Source organism: Lampris incognitus, chromosome 17, assembly GCF_029633865.1.
Source record: "Lampris incognitus isolate fLamInc1 chromosome 17, fLamInc1.hap2, whole genome shotgun sequence".
Classification (NCBI taxonomy): Eukaryota; Metazoa; Chordata; class Actinopteri; order Lampriformes; family Lampridae; genus Lampris; species Lampris incognitus.
The window spans coordinates 12,775,115-12,791,554 of record NC_079227.1 but is presented as its reverse complement, the minus strand read 5'-3'; the positions used below and the strand labels follow the sequence as shown (position 1 = coordinate 12,791,554).

Below are 16,440 nucleotides of genomic sequence, written 5' to 3'. Positions count from 1 at the left end.
CGCCCTTTGCTCTTAACATAACCCCCTTAGAACACAACAAAGTCTTTTGTCTTACCTGGCGGTGCATGGCCAAGCTGGCGCCAGGAAGATCCAAAGGTTACACCTAGCCATTCAGATTCAGATTGTGCTGAAGCTCTCTGACCATTCGTACATTCTCACACCTATGCCCTTTTCTTTGATTAGATCAGATCCTTTGTTCTAAGCCTATAAAAACACTTAGCAGGACCAACTCGTCATCTCCTCTTGACCACTCTCTTCTGGCTGTTCTCCATGACGGGTTACTCTTGGTAAACCGTCCCTTTGCGCAAAGTCTGTTTCTGTCTTGTTTTCTTTCTAAATAAATGTTTTTCTAAATGACTTATTGACAACCAAGGCTTTCTGACCAACTCATACCTAGAATTTCCATCACAAGTTCAAAAATAAAAACCTAACAAAAATCCCAAATAGGTCAAATCTGCATAAAGCACGACTTCACTAAATAGTAGATGTGATATTTAAATTTTTTTATTTTAATTTATTAAGTTTAATCATTTTAATACATTTTAATTAATTTTATTTTACCCCAATTGGGATAAGCGGATTGGATAATGGATGGATGGATGGATGGATGGATATTTTAATAGCACTAATGCAATGGTACATACCCAGAAGCAAATGGTAAGACTCCTTTGCATCCAACATCCACCACAACAGATTAGGTAAAAACAAAAAAAAAAGTAAAAATGTGCATTTTGGGGCTGACAAAAGCGATTGGGGAGGGTGTTCATGTCGGTTGTTGTGCGTGTACCTGTGGGTTGACGAGCTGCTGGCGGTTGTGCACCAGGCCCCAGGGGGCGACGCCCAGGGCCACCACCTTGTTGAGAGGGACGGAGGAGGCCGCGGCAGCATGGTCTCTCACCGCCTCACCTACACATCTGCCTACGCCCTCCCGCAAGCCTGCTGTCAGGATCCACGCACCTGGACGTGTGTGTGCATGCGTGTGTGTATGTGATTATGTAACCGTTATTGTGTATTCAAGAGTGCAGTGATGAGATCAGTTGGGTGTGTTTTGTGTGTGAATGTTATCAAGATGGGAGAACAGAATGAGATTGTTAGTTTGAGGTCACAGTGCTTTTTTTAATTCAGGTCAAAGTGGAAATCTGATTAAAACGTCCAACGCCACATCGACTTAGTCACCGCTCACTGAACACACGCCTCTGAACGCCGCAGCAGACCAGCAACAATGCGAGACTTCAGACATCCCCATGTGAAATGACTGGCATTCAGCAAAGCAGGCGGTTCAAATCTGACTCCTCACGTTGAAGTTTTGTCTCCCGTCTCGCTTTCCCACCCTATTGCCCTTTATCTGCCCACCTCTCTGGAGTACCGTCAACCAACCATCCATCTTATGTACCCAATAACTTCCTTTTAGGGTCACAGGGGTCTGCATATCCCACCATTGTTTTATCATTTGGCATAATTTACCGGTATCTCTCAGCTGACTGACCGGATAGGATGCCCTGTATTATTGAGTCTGTTTCCAGTCAAACCAGTAGCGCTGCTCTCACTCAGTCATCTGGTGTCTCTGAACACACAGGGCTGGTCTATTTTTATTAGCAAGACCAAAACAGAAGGAAAGGAAAGAAAAGAACAGGAGAGCTTTCTCACAATACACCCTCCAATCAACACAACATCCATCTCTCTCCTGCCAAGATGAGGGGCCCCTGTGTGTTTGAATGTAAGTGTGTGTTTGTGTGTTAGTGCATGATTGAGTGCCTGTGTATGTCAGTTTGCATTTAGTTGTGTGTGTGTGTGTGTGTGAGTGTGTGTGTGAGATCTCAGCTCCTGATCTGTGCTCTCTAACATCTAACAGGACAGCTTGTTGGCGTGCTCTTGGCTGGGATGTGTGTGTGTGTGTGTGGGGGGGGGGTCGTGTTATGCCACCTGGCCTTGGCACAGCATGCCAGAGGAAGTGGAACCATTGTGACTCCAGATTAGCATCAGTCCCCAAGGGGGTCGTTGTGTAGTTACACACGGCTCTCAGCAGCTGCGAGTATTTTCCCGCCAGGACCATGAGGATGTCTTCATTTGTTCCAAGAAGGTACATTACATTTGTTCATTTTTATTCTTTGTGTAGGGGAGCGGGCAGTTGATTGACACTTACAAGGACAGCGCTCTAACAGGTACACCTGTGACTTAAGTGATGAAGAAAGAAAAGAAAGCCACTTTTTTATTATCATTATTATTATTATTCTAATAATAACAAAACTTAATTATACAAAATAAAATAATAGTAAATACATTTAAAAATTAAGTAAAGTAAAAAGATTAAAAATTATATAAATACAATTATTTTTCATTATTTTATTTCATGATATATTATTTTTATTTATTTTGTCATTGTACTGGTTCCAATGACATGTGTCTTCTGCATTTAACCCATCCTCCTCTGTAAGAGCAGAACATAAAGAACCGAACACTGTGGGAAACACAGTGGATATGAAAAGTCCACACACCCCTGTTAAAATGGCAGGTTATTGTGATGTAAAAAAAATGAAACCAGGATAAATCATGTCAGAACTTTTTCCACTTTTTTTTTTTAAATCGCAAACTATGAAAATAAAGTGGAAAAACAAAAAAAAAACATTTTAGCGAGGAAAAAAAAACTTAAAATAAGCTGATTACGTAAGTGTACTTCCTTTTATAACTGAGGATGTGACTGTGTTCGGAATTAACCAATCACATTCAATCTCATGTTAGCTAGTAGCTAGTAGACACCTGCCATCAGTTAAAGTGACTGTGATGAACCCCAAATAAAGCTCAGCTGTCCCTACAGGATTTTCCTGCCACCTTCTTGGTTGCATCCAACTGTAAAAGCCTCGGTCCACAAAGAGCTTACAAAGCATGAAATCTCCCCCCCCAACCGCACCCATGCAATTACCCCACCCATGCAATTACTACCACGTCTCCTCTGATACATGTGGAGTCACCAGCCTCTTCTTTTCACCTGACAGTGAGAAGTTTCACCAGGGGGGATGAAGCATGTGGGAGGATCACACTTTTCCGCCCACCCCCCCCCCCCGAACAGGCACCCTGACCAACCAGAGGAGGCACTAGTGCAGCGACCAGGACACATACCCACATCTCGCTTCCCACCCGCAGACAAAGCCAGTTGTGTCTGTAGGGATGCCCGACCAAGCCGGAGGCAACACGGAGATTCGAACCAGCGATCCCCGTGTTGGTAGGCAACGAAATAGACTGCTACGCTACCTGGACACCCCACAGGACCTCATTTTTGAAAGGTATCAATCAGGAGAGGAGTACAAAAAGAATTTCCAAGGCATTAGATATACCATGAAACACAGTGAAGATGCTTATCAACAAGTGGAGAAACAGTGGCACAACAGTGACATTACCAAGAACAGAAAACACCCCTCCAAAACCGACGAGAAGACAAGGAGAAAACTGGTCAGGGAGGCTGTCAAGAAGCCTAGAGCCACATTAAAGGAGCTGCAGGAATTTCTGACAAGTACTGGTTGTTCCCTACATGTGACAACAATGTGCTGCATTCGTCATATGTCTGGGCTGTGGGGTAGGTTGGCAAGATGGCCTTTTCACATGAAAAAAAAACATCCAAGCCCAGCTACATTTTGCAAAAAGATACATCCAGTCTCCCAAAACCATGTGGAAAAATGCATTTTGGTCTGACAAGACCAAGGTTTAACTCTTTGGCCATAATTCCAAAAGGTATGTTTGGTGCTAAAACAACACAGCACATCACCAGAAGAACAGCGTACCCCTGGTGAAGCATGGTGGTAGCAGCATCATGCTTTGAGGCTGCTTTTCTACAGCTGAAGCTGGGGCTTTAGTCAAAGTGGAGGGAATCATGAATAGCACCAAATACCAGTCCATTTTGGTGCAAAACCTTCAGGTGTCTGCTAGAAAGCTGAAGAGGAATTTCACCTTTCAGCACAACAATGACCAAAAGCACATATCCAAGTCAACAAAGGAACAACTTCACCAAAAGAAGATTAGTTTTTTGGAAAGGCCCAGCCAGAGCCCAGACCTGAATTCAATAGAAAATCTGTGGGGTGACCTGCAGAGGGCTGTGCACAGGAGATGCCCTGACAGTTCTGACAGATCTAGAACATGTTGTAAGGAAGAGTGGGAAAGCACTGCCAAGTCAAGACATTATCGCAAGTTTTTATTTCCCTAAAAGGTTTCAGTTTGTCTTTCACTTTAGTTTTATAGGTTACAATTTAAAAAAAAAAGTGAAAAAGTTCTGACATAATTTATCTTTGTTTCTTTTTTTTACATCACATAAAAGCTGCCATTTTAAGGGCATGTAGACTTTTTAAATATAGACTAAGTTATTCAGCGGTATCAGGCTGTGTCCTCAGAAATGTGTTGAACTATTTTGTTTCTCTGTGTTTTAGGAAGGAGATTACCAGCTCCACAGACAGCTACATGTTCCCAACCACAGAAATTACTTTAACATTAATACAGATTATGGGCTCTATTACTGTAAACATGTAAATTACACACTACTTTTCTGTTGACAGCCATAAGAGTGAAAACTCTTTCTCTCCGGAAGCAACTCATTAAATGTGTCGTAGTGAAACACTTGCAGCTATTTTCTCATTTTAATTTATATTCATATGATTTAGATTTTTTTTTCTCTTCATATTCACCAAACCACACCTCCGTTATTTGCCACACCAGCAATACAACGTCGCTCTTACAGGGATCAAATTCCTCTAATCTTGGGTTCATTTTGCATCTGTGTGTATGACAGAAGACTAACCCAGCCACTGAGGACACACAAGCATTCTTACTTCCAGTCCCAAGCCCGGATAAATGGGGAGGGTTGCGTCAGGAAGTGCATCTGGTGTAAAACCTTTGTCAAATCAGATATACAGCTCATAAATCAGATACCGCATCGGTGGAGGCCCGGGTTACCAGTGACCACCACCGGTACTTTTGGCCAGCAGAGTGCCTGTGGAAACTATGCTACTGTTGGGTGAAGGAGAAGGAGAGGGGGGAGGCATGTCCAGAGGCAGTGGGAGAACAGGAAGGGTAGGAGTGTGGAGGTGAGAGTCAGAACTTTGAATCTTGGCACTATGACTGGTAAAGGGAGAGAGCTGGCTGATATGATGGAGAGACGGAAGGTAGATGTACTGTGTGTGTGTAAGAGACCAGGTGCAAGGGGAGTAAGGCCAGGAGCATCAGGTTTAAACTCTTCTACCATGGTGTGGATAGGAGGAGAAATGGGGTAGGGGTAATTCTGAAGGAAGAGTGTCTAGAGCATGTTGGAGGTGAATAGAGTGTCAGACAGAGTGATGAGTATGAAGCTGGAAATCAAACGTGTGATGATGAATGTTATCAGCACATATGTCCCACAAGTTGGGTGTGAAATGGAAGAGAAAGAAGATTTCTTGGAGTAAGTTGGATGAATTGGTGGAGAGTGTACCCAAGGGGGAGAGAGTGGTGATTAGAGTAGACTTCAGTGGGCATGTTGGTGAAGGAAACAGAGGTGATGAGGTGGTGATGGGCAGGTATGGTGTCAAGGAGAGGAATATGGAAGGACAGATGGTGGGGGATTTTGCGAAAATGATAGAAATGGCTGTGGTGAATATGCATTTCAAGAAGAGGGGGGAACACAGGGTGATATAAGAGTGGAAGAAGGTACAAAGAAGTGGACTATATCTTATGCAGGAGGTGCAATCTGGAAGGAGATTGGAGACTGCAAATAGTTGGGCAGCATAGATGGTGGTCTGTAGGATGACTTTGGAGACCAAGAAGAGGGATAGAGTGATGGCAGAACCAAGGATCAAATGGTGGAAGTTGAAGAAGGATGAGGATGTGTGGAGTTCAGGGAGGAGTTAAGACAGGCACTGGGTGATTGTGAAGAGATGCCTGATGACTGGGCAACTACTCCAGAAATAGTGAGGGAGAAAGCTAGGAAAGTACTTGGTGTGTCATCAGGACAGAGGAAGGAAGACAAGGAGACTTGGTGGTGGAATAAGGAAGTACAGGAAAGTATACGGAGGGAGAGGTTGGTGAGTAAGAAGTGGGATAGTCAGAGCGATAAAGGAAGTAGACAGGAGTACAAGGAGATGCAGCATAAGGCAAAGAGAGATGTGGCGAAGGCAAAGGAAAAGGCCTATGGCATGTTGTATGACAGGTTAGACACTAAGGAAGGAGAAAAGGACTTACCGATTGGCTAGACAGAGGGAAGTGATGTGCAGCAGGTTAGAGTGATGAAGGATAGAGATGGAAATGTGCTGACAAGCGAGGAGAGTGTGCTGAGAAGGTGGAAGGAGTACTTTGATGGGCTGATGACTATAGAAAATGAGACAGAAGGTTGGATGATGTAGGGAAAGTGAATCAGGAAGTGTGGTGGATTAGCAAGGATGAAGTGACGGCAGCTAGGAAGAAGCTGGAGAGTGGAAAGGCAGTTGGGTCCTGATGACATACCTGTGGAGGCATGGAGGTGTTTAGGAAAACTGGCAGTGGAGTTTTTAACTAGATTGTTTAACACAATCTTGGAAAGCGAGAGGATGCTGAGGAGTGGAGAAGAAGCATGCTGATACCAATTTTCGAGAATAAGGTCGATGTGCAGAACTGTAGCAACTACAGAGGTATAAGGTTGATCAGCCATAGCATGAAGACATGGGAAAGAGTAATAGAAGCTAGGTTAAGAGGAGAGATGACGATCAGCGAGCAGCAGTATGGTTTCATGCCATGAAAGAGCACCACAGATGTGATGTTTGCTTTGAGAGTGTTGATGGAGAAGTATAGAGAAGGTCAGAAGGAGTTACACAGTTTTAGAAAAAGCATATGACGGTGCCGAGAAAGGAGGTGTGTTATTGCAAGAGGAAGTTGGGAGTGGCAGAGAAGTATGTAACAGTGGTGCAGGATATGTATGAGGGCCATGTGACAGTGGTATGCAGTAGGAATGATGGATTGGTTCAAGGTGGAGGTGGGATTACATCAAGGATCGGCTCTGAGCCCTTTCTTGTTTGCAATAGACAGGTTGGCAGACAAGATCAGGCAGGAGACTTCGTGGACTATGACATTTGCGGATGACATTGTGATCTGTAGTGAGAGTAGGGTGCAGGTTTAGAAGAGCCTGGATAGGTGGAGGTATGCACTGGCGAGAAGAGGAATGAAAGTCAGTAGGAGCATGACGGAATATATACGCATGAATGAGAGGGAGGACAGTGGAATGGGGAGGATGCAAGGAGTAGAGGTGGTAAAGGTGGATGAGTTTAAATACTTGGGCTCAACTGTTCAAAGTAACTGGACGTGTGGAAGAGAGGTGAAGAAGAGAGTGCAGGCAGGGTGGAGTGGGTAGAAAAGAGTGTAAGGAATGATTTACCACAGAAGGGTACCAGTAAGAGTGAAAGGGAAGGTTTACAAGATGGTTGTGAGACCAGCTATGTTATATGGTTTAGAGACTGTTGCACCGATGAAAAGACAGGAGGTGGAGCTGGAGATGGCAGAGTTGAAGATGCTAAGATTTTTTTTTGAGTGATGGAAGATGGACAGGATTAGGAATGAGCATATTAGAGGGACAGCTCAGGTTGGAGACAAAGCAAGAGAAGCGAGACTGAGATAGCTTGGACATGTGCAGAGGAAAGATGCTGGGTATATTAGGGGAAGGACACTGAAGATGGAAGTACCAGGCAAGAGTAAAAGAGGAACGCCAAAGAGGAGGTTTGTGGATGTGGTGAGGGAGGACATGCGGGTGGTTGGAGTGACAGAGGACAGGAAGAGATGGGAGGAAGAAGAAGATGAAGGTAATAATAATAATAATATAGAACCCAAATTCAAAACAGACACCTTCAAGTCGACTACATTCTGACCTCAAGCAGTACAATAGCTCACAATGTGCCCTACATTTTCAATGGAAGGTGTGTATCTGATATCTAAATTTGAACTTCTGGTTGAGACACATTCAGTTCAGAAATTTAGCTATCACCAAGATTTAGTCAATCCCCCCACACACACACACACACACACACACACTCCTCTGTTCTTCCATTACTGTCATTATTTTATTCCGTCTCTTCTTTCAATAAAACACAAATACAGAAACGAAGCGCTTTTTAGAGCCGTGTGCCGCTCACCTGTGCTCTGCGAGGCTTTGACCAGCCCCTGCCTCAGGACCTCACGCACCCACGTCTTGACCTTTGCCCTCCCCTCTCCGCCAACCACGGACACCACCAGGTTGGGCGGGGGCAGACCCCAGTGCACTGTCATCAGGGTGTACGCCATGGAGGGGGGTGTGTCCCATGACAGACGCAGGAACTGAGGGGCCAATCAGAAGATGAAAATGGAGGCGTGTTGAAAATCGATTGGGTATCACAAGGACTGTTACTGTGCATACTGATATTCATTTATCAATTTGCCTGGTCCAATTAAATAAAAACTTGTATTTTTTTAAAATCTGAATTATCTGGATTATTTCAAGAGCACCCTGTCCTTCAAACACTACCAAAAAAATATACGTTTATTGCAAGTACATAATATGTGAATACTGTATAGTAGTGATGAGCCATGTTAAGATTTGACCCATCTGTGACCATCAGTCCTTAATTTGTACTGTCTGTGTGGAGAAATTGTATATATTCTGACTCCATCCTGTCAAATTAGACATTCAAATATAGGAATGTAAATACTCTCACTGATAAATGTAGATTTTTCCTTTCAAGATTTGTGTTTATGTTCTTTTGACCAGAAATGTAAAGCGTTTTGAGTGGCTGTTGCAGCTAGAAAAGCGCTATGTAAAATGCAACTTGACTGACTGATTGATTTTGCCCTGATGATGAGCATTCACCACCAAGAGAAACTCCTTACAAGTGCTCATTTACGTGGACGTCAAGTCAAACTTGAAAAGGACTTTTGAGTGAATAGGGAAATTGAAACAAAACTGATAATGTTGTTAGTCATATAGGCAATGTTTCTTCAAGGGAAAATTCACCGATTTTCAAACTTATCTCTGTCTGTCTATGTGTGACAGAGATGGCGCATGAAAAACACCTGCAGTTGTTCATGATCATTTCTGCATCTCTGGGGCGGCGGTTAAACAGTTTTTTCTGTCCGCCAAGTGACGTATGGTGACGTCAGCTGGCGGCCAAGTTTCTAATACTCTAATCTACTCTAAGCACGCTGTTCAGAAAACACATCCTCGTTGCAGATAGTGTAAATAATGTCCAGCAAGACTAGCGCAGAGACTTTTATGGATGACAATACAGGGGCTTAAACGCAATGCATTCTGGTACGGGTGGGCGCTGTGGGAAATACTCTGTGAGCAGGAGAACCTCGATTTCTTCGTCAATAATGTACACAGTGAGGACTGTATTGCTTCAGTCGACTACAGTAACCATCAGTACTGACTGCACATACACGAAACAGTCGGTGAAATGTCCCTTTAAGGGTGATGGAGAGATACCCACATAGCTGTGTCTCTTGCTGGCTCCTGCAAACTGCAGCTCTCCGAAGGCGTCGGTGGGATACTCCGATGAGTGCTGGGTGCTGTCCCAGTGGTTGACCATGGCCGTGCTGAAATAGTCGCCCAGGGCCACAGAGGCATGGGTGTCCCTAGCGCCCCCACACTGGCACAGCCTGCCATTACTGAGAAAGCAGGACAATACGTTAAACCTGAGGTGCAGGGTATACAGGTTTGCTTTCCAACCCAACCCAGCACCTGCTCGTTTCACTGATTAACACACCTTCAACCAGCCAGTGGAGGACTAATCAGTGAAGTCAGCTGGTGTTGGGTTGGGAAGAAAACCTGCATACCACTTTTTTACTTACAAGACCAACATTTGCACTGAGAGTGAACATTTTATACAGTTAGGTCCATAAGTATTTGGACAGTGACACAATATTTGTAATTTTGCACCTGTACACCACCACAGTGGATTTGAGATGAAGTAACCAATATGTGATTGACGTGTGGACTTTCAGCTTTAATTTAAGGGGTTGGACAAAAATATTGCATTAACCATTCAGGAATTACAGCCAGTTTTACATATGGTCACCCCATTTTCAGAGGATCAAAAGTAATTGGACACTTGACTAATAAGCGGTTTCATGGACAAGTAAGACCTTTTCCATCATTATTCCACAACAAAATAAGCAGATACAAGGTCTGGAGTTCATTCCAAGTATTTGCATTTGCATTTGGTAGCTGTTCATCAGAACTCTCCAAATGAAGTCCATAGAGGTGTCAATACAAGTGACGGAGGCCATCGTTAGGCTGAAAAAGCAAAGCAAGTCTATCAGATGGATAGTAAACACTTCAGGAGTGGCCACATCAACATTTTGATACATTCTTAAAAAGAAAGAATGCACTGGCAAGCTCAGCCAGTGCATTCTTAAACAGTTTGTGCATTCACGGAGCACATCTACAGTGGATGATGGCAGAATTATTTCCCTAGTGAAGACAAACACATTCACAACATCTAGTGAAGTCAGAAACACTCTTGAGAGGCAGGGGTATCATTGTCCAAGTCTACAATCAAGAGACGCCTGCATGAAAATAAATACAGAGGGTTTACAATAAGGTGAAAACCAGTGGTGTCACTTAAGAACAGGAAGGCCAGATTAGACTGTGTTTAAAAACATCTAAAAACCTACCCAGTTCTGGAACAAGGTTCTTTGGACAGATGAAGCAATGACTAACTTGTACCAGAAGGATGGGAAGAGGAAAAGTGTGCAGAACAAAAGGAACAGCTCATGATTCTCAGCATACCATATCATCTGTCAGACATGGTGGAGGTAGTGTTATGAAATGGGCATGTATGGTTGCCAGTGGAACTTGGTCAGTGGTGTTTATTGATGATGTGACTACTGACAGAAGTAGCAGGATGGATTGTGATGTTTATAAGGATATACCATTTGCTCAGATTTAGCCAAATGTCACAAAACTGAGAGGACGGCGCTTCACACTGCAGATGGATAATGACACAAAACAAGCTGAGAAAACAACCCAGGAGTCTCTCAAGGCAGAAAAGTGGAATATTCATCAGTGACCAAGTCAGTCGCCTGACCTCAACCCAACTGAGCATGCTTTTCACTCGCTGAAGATCAAACTAACAGCCAAAAGACCCACAAACAACCAGCAGCTGAAGGCAGCTGCCGTTAAGTCTTGGCAGAGCATTGCGAAGGAGGAAACTCAGAATTTGAAGATGTCGATGGGTTCCAGACTGCACAGTCATTGACTGCAAAGGATTTTCCTCCAAACGTTAAATATAATTGTTATAATCATAGTTATGTTTGTTTGTCCAGTTACTTTTGAGCCTCTGGAAATGGGGTGAGCCTGTATATCCATGACTGTAATTCCTGAACAGTTAATGCCATATTTTTTCCAACCCCTTAAATCAAAGCTGAAAGTCTACTCTTCAATCACATCTCAAATACTTCACGTCAAATCCACTGTGGTGGTGTACAGGGGCACAATTACAAATATTGTGTAACTGTCTAAATACTTATGGACCTAACTGTGGGTATACTGAGCAATGACGGTGAGGTTGAAAGGAACTGAAACCATAAATTGGCTTGGTGCAATTCATACCTGAAAGAGTCCTCCACGAAGGTGGTGCACACTCTTTTCTTGATGATTTTGGGGATCCAGCTCTAGGAACATTTTTTTTAACAGTTAGGCCAACTTTATAATCCACTTCCACAGAACAATTCAAATGCATAGGACTAGATGACCGTGGCAGGTTGCTGTTCATTACAAGCTTTGTCTGAAATTCATATGACGGCACAGCTTTGGAGGATCTGTTGACTTTGGCGCAGGAGGACAAAAAACAAAGCATACTTAAGAAGAAAACACATTTTGGGAACTAAAAAATGTACTTCTAAGTATATCACTGTTACTTTTTGCGACTGAATGTAAACTCTAAGTTGACTTGTGCAAATACTAGAAGTGCACTCAAAAAAATGTTTAGCAAGTTTAAAAGTACAAGTAAACTTTGAGTAGACTTTGCAAGCAGGACAAAAGCGAAATAAAAGCAAACATGTTTACGTCCTTTTAAATCGGGTATGCTAAAAGTGCACTAGATTTATTTTTAAAGGGACGTGCAGTATCTGGCTATGGAAACCTGCAGCTACCAGATCAGTGCTATGAGCCACATGACACTGAGACGTCAAGTCAGGTTTTATTTGTATAGCCCAACATCACAAAGTACTAATTTGCCCCCTCTGTAATCAGACAGAGGGGGCAAGTGATCCTGTCTTGTGTCGGTACTTTACATGCAAACCTCACGCCTCGGCCATTCGCCACAGCGGACAAGATCTAACGAGCCGAATTCGTTCATACTCAGCCCTCCTGCCGGCGCTGCTGGAAACAAAAACAAAACAACTTTCCCATCATCAAACTTTCTGCCGCTGTCGGCGTTGAGCACTTTTACGACCCCCCCCCCCCCCACCCACCTGGTCCTTCTCAGATTTAGACAGCTTCCCACCGCCGCTTCCTCCTTCTGCCGAGACGCTCATGTTTTCCCGGTGGGTTTTTTTTTTCCCGGACTGGAAATAAATCCTGACGGTCGGTCTTCAGTTTCCCCTCTGAATCATTTTCCAGCTCACGCGTTGTTTTTCCAAGTGTGCCTCCAGACTATGGGAATGCCATTCCCTACACCGGGTACGCCGTCACAGTCGGGGACAAGGTGGGGACCGTGCGTGCTCCCAGGTGAGGGTGCGGTCTCACCGGAGGACTGAAGGAAAGCGGAGCGACACGAACTTGACGAAAGAGGCGTCCGGGGCTGACGGGGGGAACTAGGAGGAGCCATTGAGGAAACCCGGCGGCGTCTGCACATGCACTGTTTGTAATCGGCTGTACAATCCGCGATAGGTCCCTGACACCGGTTATACTCTGTACGGTGGCCGAAAAGGAGCAACAAAAAAAAACACTCCGCACGCCAAGTTCGTCCATATTAAATATTTATTTATTTAATGATACATTTAAATATGGCAACGGTAACAAACAAATATATACGGAGCAGAAAAATGTCATTAGAGATTCCATACAGTGTTCAAAAGATCAAATATCCACAATCCGCATGCGCAAAGCACGAATTACGAGTACCAGTCCGTCCGTGCAAGACTAAGGTGTTATAGCAAAATCTGCGACCGTTGAAAAGTGTGACCATGGCTAAAGCGGTAACGGGGGAACCTGCGTCTAAACGCAGCTTACCCGCCTCTTCATTTGAAAAACTAGGGCTGGTTTAAACATGTACGTGTTACAAATTCAGAGAACACATCAAATTAAGCAGTATCAAGTTGGTGTAAGTTATAGAAAATAACGCATGTCAATGAGAACACACATAATAATTTTCCGAAAATACTGACTGTACTGGTCGTTAATTGCCTGATGATGATGATGATGATGAAGATGATGACAGACTGAAGGTCAGGTTTTACTTTTTCATAATAAAACATTGTTCCACACTTTTCTGTTACAATAAAGCAGTAAATGTGAGATTTTAGAGGCATTTTTAACAAATTTATGAATCGATGTTTTAACTTTAAAACATCTACGTAGAGGAGTTGGTAAATAGGCATTTTCACGTTCTTGTTTGTCAGACAAGAAGGAAAGTGTGTAAAAAGAAAAAAACCCCACTCAATTCATCACTTTCAAAGAGAGGAAACTAGTAAAAAAAAGTGTTGATGTTGTTGGGCATGACACTGACATAGGAGAACGTTCAGTCCCTTAACAGACTCGCACACACCTCCATCTCCCCCCACCTCCTGATTAAGTTTGGGTATAGGCCTGGTGGGGGTTTAAGTCAAGGTAACAATTTTTAAAGATCACAAATTTTGGTATAACACTTGTTGATCGACAAAGACTTGTGTCCCAGACTCTTCATTCATAATTTCTGTCTCTCCTTTCTTTTTGGCGTTATCTTCCAAATCCCTGGGGGTCGTGAGCGGTCTTCGACTCGTCTTTCCCGCTGGTTTTGCTGATTTGGTACAGAGTGTTGGCCAGGTTGTGAAGCTGGCAGGTCCCGAGCTGGCAGCCCCGCTGAGGGGCACGTCTGGGCCGCAACTTCACCAGGAGACTTTAAGAAGAGAAGAAAAAGTAAATATGTGTCTTATCATTTCAAAGACGTTTCTAAAAAAAAGAAGAAGAATAAAAACAGAATAAAAAACATTCTATCATGTAATTCATGTCAGTTTCCACATAAATTACATCAGACAGGGATACAATAAGACATAGTTTAGCTAGCCCTGTCCTTAGTGCTCACAATATTTTGTACCTGTCTGTTTTGTACCTGTTTTTTAGGGCATCCATGTCTGGCTGATTGCTCTCTGAATAGTAGGGAATGATCTTTGGTTCTGGAGCACGCGCCTCTGTGCCCTCTGACCCTTTGACCTCGACTTCAACCGCCTCGACGTCGGCTACCGAGGGGAAGCTGTCTGCTTGTGTCCTGTGGGTCCAAGAAGAATAAAGTGATAATTAGTCGCATTTCATAACGTGAGTATGTGTGTGTGTGTGTGTGTTGAATACAATTCCTAAACATTTTGAAACACACACATACAGTGTATGTTGAGAATCCTTGGGGTTTTGCTCTAAATAACTATAATCCACTGGAGACTACTAAACACAATAGTCCGGTATTGTTTTAAAATGTCACTGGCGAGGCGTTCTCTCTGTTGTGTTTGTCCCACAGAGAAACAGTCTAGGTGATAAGAAGCTTGCAGAAAGAGAGGGGCCGGTGATGTAAAGTCTGCTGTTTGATTTGATGCAAACAGGTTTTCTCACCCCCATTCATTTCATTTCTTATCAATGACTTTGTAACCCTGTGGTTAAATTATAGGCCTTAGATATATTATATTGCACTATTAGATAAGAGTTTGGCCTGTGTTTGTTATTTTGTATACCTTTTGAATATGAATATATTATATTGTTGATATTGTTCTGCAAAACAGTTGTTTACCAATGTGAAATGCATTTACTTTTAGTGTTGAAACTTACCATTGTTGTGCTTGGTTGGCTGTGGAGAGAATACCTTACCTTGAATGTGATTGGTTGAGAGGGCAGCGGAAAACGTCAGCACGAGCAGACTGGAGGGGGAGAAAGAGGTCACTCGTCCCTGGTGTGAGCAACGGAGCAGTTTGATGTCGAGTTGTTATATGCTATTTTGCGGTGAGAGAAATGTAATTGAAGTTTAGTGAACAGTGATGTGTGCGGGTGTCTGACCGAGACCCATCCCGGGAACTGTTTGTGTGGCTTGGGGAGACAAACTGACTACTCGTCAGTCCCATATGTGGACCCAGCGACGTTACGGAGCGAGCTAGCCAGTCGGTGTTCGTTGCTAGCACAGCAAGACGGGCGAATGGACTGGATGCGGTAAGGGGCTTGCCCCACAGTGAGTCGGGCCGTCTTCTAGTTTAGCGAAGTAACGTTATCAGTTACAGTGTAGTGGTGTGTTCATGCGACCATCGAGGAACGCAGAAGGAGTTGTCTGTTGCCGTGTTGTGCTGCCGAGCCGAGCGCACGGTTCGACCGTGAGATGGTGCTAACAGCTAACTAGCCAGAACCCCTATCAGCCACTGAAGCCCTCCTACGAGTGGTCAGCGACCTACTCGATAAAACCTCCAAGCCTTCCTCAGACAGTGGTGGCCTCCGGCGACTACGGATCTTCTCAGGAAACCTACCCACTCCAGCTGGTGAAGAGCCATTTGATCACTGGCTAGAGCAAGCCCAACTCATGGTTGAAGAGAGTGACTGCAGTGGCAAGGAGAAAAGGCGACCCCCTACAGAAGATATGTTGTGGTGGAGATGGAATTCCCCCAGAAAGTCACTGGTGCCCCTGAGACGATCTCCGTGCTCGCCCTGATCTGCCCGACACCGAGAGGCCCAGAGCAAACACCAATCATTGTGGGGACCAACGCCAAGGCCAATCTACCTAAGCGTCTCGCACGTCTGTATGGAGAAACGGTGGGTGTGCACCTCGCCCAAACCATTGGAGTCAAGGGGATGGATGCTGAGACAAAGACCGGACCAAACCTGCCGCTACACGATACGGAAGATAGAGACGAGGGAGTGGGATATGTGAAGTGGCTAGGTCCAGGATCGCTCATTCTACCGCCTGGGGCCAACCGTGCGGCCAGCTGCAAAGTAGAGTTCACCCAGCCAGTGGAGAAAGAGATCCTGATGATGGATGACTCTCCTACCAAACCCCTCCCTGCCGGCGTGCTACTGACGTCAATAGTAGTGCCCAGCTATGCCGTTGACCCCAACCAGTTCACAGTCCTGCTGCGGAATGAGTCACTCAAAGAAGCCATCATACCTGCTGGAGCGGTACTGGGTCACGTGTATGCCACAGATGTCGTTACCTCCACCCACAAAAAAGAACCAAATTCAGTGGAGTGGGATGCCAGCGAGATTGACTTCGGTGACTCGCCACTACCTCAGGAGCGACTCCGCATGAAGCTCACACAACG

General features: G+C 44.3%; 1 protein-coding gene across 3 annotated transcripts in view; it reads right to left on the bottom strand.

The window, feature by feature from the left end:
* The window catches only part of LOC130127293 (transient receptor potential cation channel subfamily M member 4-like), a 51,053-nt gene extending 38,301 nt beyond the window's left edge, over nucleotides 1-12,752 (bottom strand). The window contains exons 1-5 of one of the 3 annotated variants that reach the window (XM_056296887.1): nucleotides 12,427-12,752; nucleotides 11,564-11,625; nucleotides 9,441-9,618; nucleotides 8,112-8,292; nucleotides 788-957 (exon numbers count right to left, since the gene is read on the bottom strand). In XM_056296887.1, coding sequence (XP_056152862.1) covers nucleotides 788-957; nucleotides 8,112-8,292; nucleotides 9,441-9,618; nucleotides 11,564-11,625; nucleotides 12,427-12,489 — 654 coding nt within the window. In that variant the 5' untranslated portion in view covers nucleotides 12,490-12,752. The remainder of the gene's footprint in view (nucleotides 1-787; nucleotides 958-8,111; nucleotides 8,293-9,440; nucleotides 9,619-11,563; nucleotides 11,626-12,426) is intronic. The other 2 variants (XM_056296888.1, XM_056296889.1) reach the window with 2 other exon arrangements.
* Between the last annotated feature and the right edge of the window lie 3,688 nt (nucleotides 12,753-16,440).